The sequence below is a fragment of the Dermacentor variabilis genome, chromosome 7 (assembly GCF_050947875.1).
Source record: "Dermacentor variabilis isolate Ectoservices chromosome 7, ASM5094787v1, whole genome shotgun sequence".
In the NCBI taxonomy this organism is placed as follows: Eukaryota; Metazoa; Arthropoda; class Arachnida; order Ixodida; family Ixodidae; genus Dermacentor; species Dermacentor variabilis.
Window position 1 is genome coordinate 129,193,725 of NC_134574.1, and position 9,819 is coordinate 129,203,543.

General features: G+C 48.2%; 1 protein-coding gene across 1 annotated transcript; it reads left to right on the forward strand.

Moving 5' to 3' along the window:
• The first annotated feature begins 489 nt into the window (after positions 1 to 489).
• On the forward strand, positions 490 to 7,613 carry LOC142587133 (leukocyte elastase inhibitor-like). The gene is made up of 4 exons (XM_075698020.1): positions 490 to 617; positions 1,996 to 2,319; positions 4,332 to 4,604; positions 7,265 to 7,613. The coding sequence occupies exons 1-4, from the start codon at positions 504 to 506 to the stop codon at positions 7,472 to 7,474; spliced, it is 921 nt and encodes a 306-aa protein (XP_075554135.1). The 5' UTR covers positions 490 to 503; the 3' UTR covers positions 7,475 to 7,613.
• Positions 7,614 to 9,819: the final 2,206 nt, after the last annotated feature.

The window sequence follows — 9,819 nt, forward strand, 5'->3', positions numbered from 1 at the left end:
CTGGCGGCGTATTATACCGGTGTCACACGGTACAACATTCAATCAATAAAAATGAAACTAAAATACAACCTTCGATCGCCTTCGAGCCGCCCGATCTGTATCGACAGCGATTGGCTCCCTTCTGCAGCTTATACACAAGGAAGCCAAATGCACTGTAAAATAATTTACACCCTTAAACGTGAAAAAGGGTGTAAATGTGTCTATAACTCACACCCTTGGGGTGTTGGTTATACAAATCACACCCTACGGGTGTGAGTTATAGACAACATTTACACCATTTTTTCGCTTTTAAGGGTGTAAATTATTTTACAGTGTGGACCGCGAGATACCGCTGCCAGCGTGGCTGCCGTAAAGTCTCGCAGAGCTGCAGTGTGTGCGTCTGCGACGTTCCAATATTCCCTAAACGACAATAACCGGACACGCTAAAGCTCTCCAATTCCTTTGTTGCGCGGACAAGCTTAGCCCCTCTACCCACAACTGCGCAGACCGAGGCGGCGGAGCACATGTTCTACGTGGCGAACCGGATGTTCCTGCAGTCCAACTGCCCGCTGCTGGCCACCTTCCGGTCGCACATCGAGGCCAAGTACATGACCACCGCGCAGAACGTGAACTTCGAGGTATACGCGCGAATACGGACGACCACACCGCGCGGCTTATATCCGTGTTTTACGTTCCCGCCGTATCTGCAGACTACAGTATAAACGTGCTAACTTTTAAAAAAAGGTGAACATTTTCACATTTTTTGTAGGTAACAGTGCCGCCGCTTCGCCTTGAATAACGGTAACACCTTCCCCGAAATTAGGCTATGCTTAGCATCTTTGTCGAGCCTAGAACTGACATCAATGGCAGCAAAATTTGCAAAAGAAAGAAAAGAAAGCCAATGGTGACTGTAAAATGTGGATCCAGGCGATACGATACAACACACGACGGCTGGCACTGAAGTTACGCGCGCATTGCCTCTCACATTTTTTTTTATAGCAACAATGCCACATTCGTATCAATCTAAACATATAACCAAGATATCCAAGCACGTGCGTTAATTGCTTAAGGTAAAGAGCGTCGGTTACTCATGAATTGTGAAAGTGTGCAGATTCATAAAGATTGCCGTGTTTAGAGCCCACTGCGGAGCAAACCGTTGAACAAGAAAGCACTCTTAAAATAGCTATTTCCAGGCAGCAGCGCGCACACTGAGAAGCACGAGAAATCGCTCTTATAACGACAGCTACAACTTCAGCTCGTCTTGGCGGTGTACAACGTATAAGCTGCGTTTACACAAACCCCAAAAAGTTGGGTATGCCAATGTCAAGTCGAGAACCCAAGGTCGAGCCTGCCTGTCGGGCCGGAACCCAGTCGTCGAGTTCACGTAAACGTTAGCCGGATCGGATCGAGGGAGCGTCGAGATGGGTTTAGTGAGCCCGTTTCTTGCTGTCTCGATCAATCCGCTAGGCTCAAATGTATCTAAACGCAGTCGAGCCGGTCTGTAGAAACCCGACTTCTCGAATCGACCCGGTATCGTCGAGTCAACCTATACACCAAACTATTGCTACGTTTACACGAACCCGATAAAGCCTGGTCGAGTCGGTCAGTCGGGCCGAAATCCGGTCGTCGTGTTCACGTAAACGTTAACGGGAACGCGTCGAGGGAGCGTCAAGATGGGTTAAGTGAGTCCGTTTAGCTGTCTCGATCGACTCGCTAAGCGAGATGCATCTAAACGCAGGATTCGCAACCTATACTCCCATATAACGATAGATTAGGTCCTATATATGACAGGCACATTATGATTCATAATATATATATATATATATATATATATATATATATATATATATATATATATATATATATATATATATATATATATATATATATAGTGCTAGTTTTATACCTGGCGCTGCTCGTCAAATAACGAGTGGTTGCCAACCGGCCAGCAAAGAAAAACATCTTTTTTTTTACGGACGCCGCGGGGTGTCTGTCCGTCCGTGTCGCGCGCCGCAGAGCCCGGACCAGTCGTACGTGCGCGCCATCAACGAGTGGTGCAGCAACGCGACCAACGGCAAGGTGCCCGCCGTGGTGACGCGAAAGACGTTCGCGGCCAGCTCGTCCATGGTGCTGGTGAGCGCGGTGTACTTCAAGGGCCTCTGGAAGGACAAGTTCTACCCGAACGCCACGCACATGATGAAGTTCCACGTGTCGCGCGCCGACACCCTGGACGTGCGCATGATGACGCGCACGGGTCGCTTCCCGTACGCCGAGGTGCCCTCGCTGCGGATACGCGCCCTCGAGCTGCCCTACCGCACCGGGAAGCTCACCATGGTGCTGGTGGGTGGGCACGCACGCGCACACACCCTTCCTTCTGTGGCACCGACGCGCGAAACATTTTCACTTCATTTCATTTGTGGCCTGTTAAAGGCCAGGCTTTACAAAGGGACCCTTCCTTCTGTAGTATCGATACGCGAAACATTTTCATTTCATTTCATTTATGGCCTATGAAAGGCCAGGCTTTACAAAGGGATCCTTCCTTCTGAAGCATCGATACGCGAAATATTTTTATTTCATTTCATTTATGGCCTGTGAAGGCCTGTGAAAGGCTTTACAAAGGGACCCTTCCTTCTGTAGCATCGATACGCGAAACATTTTCATTTCATTTATGGCCTGTGAAGGCCTGTGAAAGGCTTTACAGAGGGGAGTAGATTAAAGGTAAATTCAAACAGTAAGTCTTAAAAGAGAAAAAAATATGCAACATCAAAATACAAGTTGACAACTAATTCAGTAAGAATACAATGAGCAATTACAAAAGCTATTACAAAAAAGAAAGGACAAGATATACAAGTGCATTAAACAGCAAACTAGCAAGTATAATGTTCGTTAAGGCATCACGAAACAAGAAATTATCTCGCTGATGGATACAATGTTTGCGGGAATGTGGTTCCACTCTAGTGACCTCCGAGGTACGAATGACTGGGAAAACGCATTCGCGCTGCAAGAAGGGATGTGAACCTCGTAAGAATGCGACGAGATACGTAGTGCGGAGCATGAATGAACAACGAAAGTATGAACATTGGCGGTTTGTCGAAGGGATGCGCCATCTTTGCCTATATACACCTCCCCAATCCACCGCGGTATATAGCTCACAGTGCCACTACGACGTTATGCTCGCAAAATTGCCCCGCGACTGGCCGCTCGAGGCGCTTCGCGTGTATTCGCGGGCTTCTTTCACGCTCGGAAAAAAACACTTTTGTGTAGCAGGTATCAAGCAAGAGAAACCTGTGTCGGGAGTTTTTAACGCTGCTCTACGATCTTCTCATCGAAACTTTTCGTGTAATCATATTTGAAAAGGTTAACTAACAAATTAATTAAGACTGATTACCTAATTAGACAGAATTGAAGACACAATCTGAGTATCTCCAAGCGACGGCAAACATTGCCCTTGGTATCTGTCCAGCTACCTGGAATTTGCATATCTTTAATGTTTGGCTCAAATTACGCGGGACACGCTGTATATAATGAAACGCTACCCTTTCGTGTAGTGTTTTACTGCGTAACATTATTTGGCAAGTACCCCGACAATATTGGCAGAAAAATCGTGTCTGTAACGCAGGAAGAGCGGCACCTTTCCCGTAGGAATTTTTAGGGCTCCATAGAAAACATCCGTGGTTCGAGTTGAGCCAACTTGAATTTGGGAGTGGGTCAACCTAAATTTGAGGGTGATGTCGGGGCGCGGGCCAGCCGAAATTTGGGGATGATATGGGAGTGGGCCAACCTGAATTTAGGGGTGATACGGGGGACGGGTCAAGCTGAATTTGGGAGTGGGCCAACTTGAAATTTGGGGCCCATGCACGGGCCCACTTTCGATTTGGGGTTGAACTATAGGCTAAAACATCAGGAAAGAAAAGTACGAGCCGAGCCAAAGAATGCTGCGCATTAGGAGACAATTCTCCGTAATTTCTGTAGCTTTCTGTGGGCGGGGACGGAGAGATAGAGAGAGAGAGAATGACCTAGCAATACGTACCTCCCTCCCACCGCTGCAAAAGAGGCTGCCATCGTGACAGTTGACTTGTGTCTCAACAGTGAGCGCCAGCCGCAGTTGATGGTAAACTACCGTACTGATGTCGATGGCGCTTGGAGCTGCCGTGTAACACCTCTCGACAACTTCAACTGCGCCCAAAACTATACCATTTCGCTCAAGCGCCGCCGAAAGGGTCCGTGTAACAGGCGTATACGCCTGTTACACGGACCTTTACACCCTTACACGGATATATAGCACAAACTGTTCTACAGCGTTACACTCTTTCCGGTGTCCGTAGAGAGACCTCGACTTTACGCATGCGCAGATCCTGCCCACGGAGGTGGACGGTCTGCGGCTGACCCAGCAGAGCCTGCTGGCCGGCGACACCCTGTGGGAGGTGACGCGGAAGCTGCGGCCCCGGGCCAACGTGCGCCTCGGCCTGCCCAAATTCGTGCTCACGGCGCGCAACAAGATGCGAGACCTGCTCGAAGGGATGGGCTCCCATCGGCCTTTCGACCCCGAGCAGGCACAGTTCATCAACATCTCGGGCTTCAAGGGACTGCACACCACCGAGATCATACAGGCCGTCACCGTAGAGGTATGTGTGTATTCGGAATATGTATCTCCCACTTAGTGTATTTTCACCATCGGACTTTAATCTTCTTTGCCTTTATTAATTTAACGCGGATGCGATGAACAACAGGCAACGGCAACAGATTGTAGCCTCCCATTTCGAGCCAGACGCCAGTGGAACCGGTCCTACACTCTTAATTGCACATCTCTTGCTGCCAGTTCTCGGTAACACCACCTTCAACGCATGCCAGCTGCCGCGGAAGCGTGCATTTCAAATTCCGAAAGATGACGTCGCGAGCCGTTGCGCAGCATCGACAATTGTGAAACAGTGTTGCGTGTTCATTTAATCTACGCAAAGCTAAAGCCGTTTTGACCAATGCAAGCTGGAGGAGATGGTTACTTCCTTTTCCGCGAAAAGATACAGTCGCTGCTTTCAGCACCTATAACTGTGCGTTTCTCAACGAACGAGGCACTTTTCAAGGTTCGCAACAATCAGTCTTCGATGAGAATTGAAAAAGTTGAATAACTCGGTTCATCGAGGATAGGAACACCGGCTCACTTCTGTTAACAGAACTGTCACCAAGGGACAGGAAAACGCAGCGGACGACGGAAAAGGATTGAATGATTTGATGATTGATTTATCATTGACTGACTATGCAGTAACGTTCACTTTGATTGGTCAACTGGCTCACTGGTTGATCTACTGCTTCTTTTACTTATAGAGCAGAACTTTTAGAATTGCTCCTTGTTGGGACATTTGGTGTTGCGTGTTTCTTTTTTTTCATTTTTGTTTCTATGTCGCTTGTGGCACTAAGGAAAACCGGCCGACCGACTGACTGAATAATTAATCCACTGGCCGGTCGATAGAGTAATTTCTACTGACTAGCAGATTGATTGATTGATTGATTGATTGATTAGCACTAATTGGCTTAGTTTGTACCTTCTCCGGGCTTCACGTATCTTGTGTTCAATTTTTGTCAATGGTAGCGCTAAAATCATAATTTTGATTCACTGATCATATCAATGCCGCAACAAATACGCGGATCATGTCTGGGCCCGTACGTGACATCACATCTTGAAGTGGTGACGTCACGCACACCTGGACCGCAAATCACGCACATCTGCTCACTCGACGTATGCGCCCAGATAAGCGGAAATTATTATAATGGGTAGTAGTATAGTTACCCATAAAATGCATCTTTCTGGCTTCAAACGGTCTCATGATTTGCAACCATGCAACGATTAGCCATAATTATTCAGGTAAGTAAAGGCACTACCTTGCCATGTTTATAAAACTATCGTTAGAAATTTAGAAAGATAAAACAGGAAAAATATTGCGCCACAAGTATGTATACATGAGTCCGCAAGCACGAAGAAAGTGAACAGCCTTTCACTTTCACGCACCCGCCGTGATTGCTCAGTGGCCATGGTGTTGGGCTGCTGAGCACGAGGTCGCGGGATCGAATCCCGGCCACGGCGGCGGCATTTCGGTGGGGGCGAAATGAGAAAATACCTGTGTACTTAGATTTGGGGAGCACATTAAACCCCAGGTGTTCGAAATTTCCGTTCTCCACTACGGCGTGCCTCATAATCAGAAAGTGATTTTGGCACGTAAAACCACATAATTTAATAATTAACTTTGACGCAGTAGTTCTGCGGAAGTCCGCAAGGTGGGGAGAATTAATTAAAGGAAACCAGACGTTAGTTGGTTTCCATACCTATTCAGAATGCACTCATCACATGTATATTCATTCCTTGTAAGTTCCACGTGCACATTCTTTACTGTTGCTTAACTTCCTTTTTATTATTGCTTTTAATAATGTTCATTTTTTAAAATGTAACAGTACATATTCCCCTGGCGCTAATGTTATTCACCCGAATTTCAATGCGCTCGTAATGATTATGCATGTATGAAGATCTATTCATGCCTAGGGAAGTGGATATATACTACGTGTTGTATTAATGAAGCTACTTACGAAAGCTTATTGTTTGTACTGCGGATGTGTACGATGCCGATGTTGCCTGGCGGTGGCCCCCTGGCCTCGTCAAGCTGTATGTTTACAGCTTTCTTGCCAGGGTGGCCTTCAACACTGTACTCCGTACATGTTGTAAATATACTTGACATCCACTCAGTGGCAGCCCCGGAAAGGCGGTGGTGTCGGGGTCGAGACCAGGACGAATTAAGAAGCTGCGAGGCTTTTCTTTCGAGGAATCCGTATGGCTTCCCTTTGTAGCAATTGCTACGAATCGGTGGATGACTGATTTTCTGTTAATCAAAGCCTTACACTACCCATCGTTCCCATGGTATGGATGGATGGATGGATGATTGTGGCTCAACCCTTTAAATCGGGCGGCGGCGGCGCCGCGCGCCACTAATGGTTTTATATGCATTTATGCTAATGGTTTTCTTTAATGGTTCTATATGCATGCATACCTATGTATTTACTCCTTTACTTTTGCGTTGATATTGTCCACCAATCAGATAGCCTCCGTTTAGTTATTTCTATCTGTTCAAAGTCTATTCTACTTTCACTGTCTTTAAAACCCAAGGCTTTGAATAGTTCCCGGTTAGATTCAACTGCAGGGTAGCTGAACGACCACAGCGCCACCTGGAGTTGCGCCCAGTAATTTTTTGTTGGAAATGTCGGACAACGGTGACCGCGGGTGGGGCGCGTCCCCGCGCAGGTGTCCGAGGACGGCAACGAGATCACGCGCACCTCGGCGCTGGTGAACGAGGTGGTGGCCAAGGTGGCGCCCACCACCCAGTTCCTGGTGGACCGGCCCTTCCTATTCTTCGTGCGGAGCAAGACCACAGGCGCCATCTTGCTCTTCGGGTGCGTCCGGCAGCCGCTGGAGTGGAGGCCCGACAGCCCGGACAACTCGGCGCTGCTCTGAGAGAGCGTGTGCGGGGCCGTTCGCGTGGATGCGCGCGGACGGCCGCAGCATGTCCACGAGTATCCCTTCTCCTCGGGACAAGCGGTGCGCGGCCTGCGCCCGCCCCGTTCGTTATTTAAATTGCGTACGTTCATTAAAAGACCTGCATTTGGTGCTGCTGCGCGCCATCTTTTGTTTTTCCGCATCGGGAGTGAAGCCTGCTTGAGAGTTCGCGCCTCCAGCTGCCAATATATATATATATATATATATATATATATATATATATATATATATATATATATATATATATATATATATATATATATATATAATGCTTTTACAACGAAGTGCTCGGGACCTCCGAAATTATTCGTTATACAGGTCACTTCGTTGTAAATGTCGTGCACGGATAATAGAACCGGGACAGAATTATTGCTTCGTTATACAAGTGATTTCATTGTAGGGGCGTTCGTTGTAGAGGCATGTGACTATATATATATATATATATATATATATATATATATATATATATATATATATATATATATATATATATATATGTATTGCAATAGGGCTCCCAAACTCAAGTTTGCCAAGAGACGCTAGCGCGACTCCCTCCCCTGGCGGATAGCGGCGTCACCACGTATCAGGTCGCCGGCACCGCGCTTCTCGCGTCGTCGTCATCTCGGGATGGTTTCGGCGGTTTCGCCACTTGTCAAATTCAACAGTTTCTCCGGTAAACGGCGTACGACGAGAAGCGCAGGCAGGTATATAGCGGACGAACGCCGCCCGCGAAATCGAGTAAGTCGGAAGGCGAAAGTCTGCCGTTTTCTGCTTCATGCCGGCTATTATCGCGAGGCGGCGTTGTTGCTTCGCCTTGTTAGTTCGGTTACGAGTTTGCTCGTGACGGAGGCATCGCTGCAGCTCTACTTCGACGTGCTTTGAGCGACGCATTGAGCGTTGGCTGATTTTGCGCGTGCGACGCACATTGTGCGTCCTAGGGTTTGTTTGACAGCCCACGCTTGATCGGTAACATTTCTGTGCAGCAGCAAGTTCCAAGCAGTCGAGCGCTTTAAGCGCAGGCGCATGATTAGGTATAGCCCATTTGTCGAAATAATGCGGACCGTACGGTGTGGCATCTATTTACTCCGCGAGTTGTGGTGCGAGAGCAGGGAAACGGCGGTTTGAACCGGCAACTGGCTCTCGGTCGTTATTTAAACATACCGGTGCAACGTGGGCAATTTCGATCGCGACCAAGCCCGACACGGATTAATTTTCGTTCCGTCGCGGTCAAGAGTGGTAGCTGTTGCACGGTCCAGCAAACCGGATAGAACTACATTGTTGAGGTCACTGAACATTACGGTTCACGACGACAGCCAACGATCGCGATCTACTGGTCCCGGATCGTGCAACGTAGTGGCCGAAAGTTCCCGTGTATAGAGGCACCCTATCCGAATTGTACTCGACAGCACTCCAAAGTGCATGAGTGACAGGGGTGTAAATTCACCACGGTGTTTCGACACGTCAGGGAACGTCACAGTCGTTGTGTCGAGGAACGCAATGGTGAAATCGTTCCGGTCGGTATGCTTGTTAGGCGGACGCCTTTACCGCGAGCTTCTTCACGCCTTCTTTTTTTTTTTTTTCTGGTCTTGACTGACTGAATAAACTTCATTGAAACCAGCAAGAGGTGGTAGCAAGACCCGCGTGGGGACCTGGATAATTCTTTTACATTGATCTTAATTTTCGTTTTAATGCGCTAGAATTCTTGGGGTACCTCGCGCGCACTTTTCAGGGGATATCTATCAATATGGCCATCTATCTATGTACGTATGTTTGTATCTAACCCCTCTTCACCCCAACCTGGGATAGTTTTGAATCCGGTTGAGTGAGTGAGTGAGTGAATAAACTTTACTGTAGGTCCGGCGACGACGCGAACTCGTCGCGCACCCGGCTAGTCCCACGTCGGTACCGGCAGGTCTAGCCCACCGGCCCGGTCGCGGGCACGCCAGACGGCCAGGATTTGCTTTTCTAGAGCGGGGCTACGCAAAAGCGAGTCCCACTCCTCCTTGATGAACTTGGGGTATGTCGACACGCACTCCCAGAGCATGTGAGGTAGAGTGGAGGTCTGGCCTCAGGACGGGCAGGCGTCGTCGCGATACACGTCGGGGTAAGCCTCGTGGAGAGCGGACAGACACGGATATGTGCTGGTCTGTAGGAGCCTAAGCGAAACGGCTTGCGCCCTATTCAACTTGGGGTGAGTGGGTGGAAAGACCCTTCTTGACATGTAGAAATATTTAATAATCTCGTTGTGAGTAGCGGGAGCGTCCCTGTGACCGTAGAGAGGAGGGGAGTCAGTGCTCCTTATA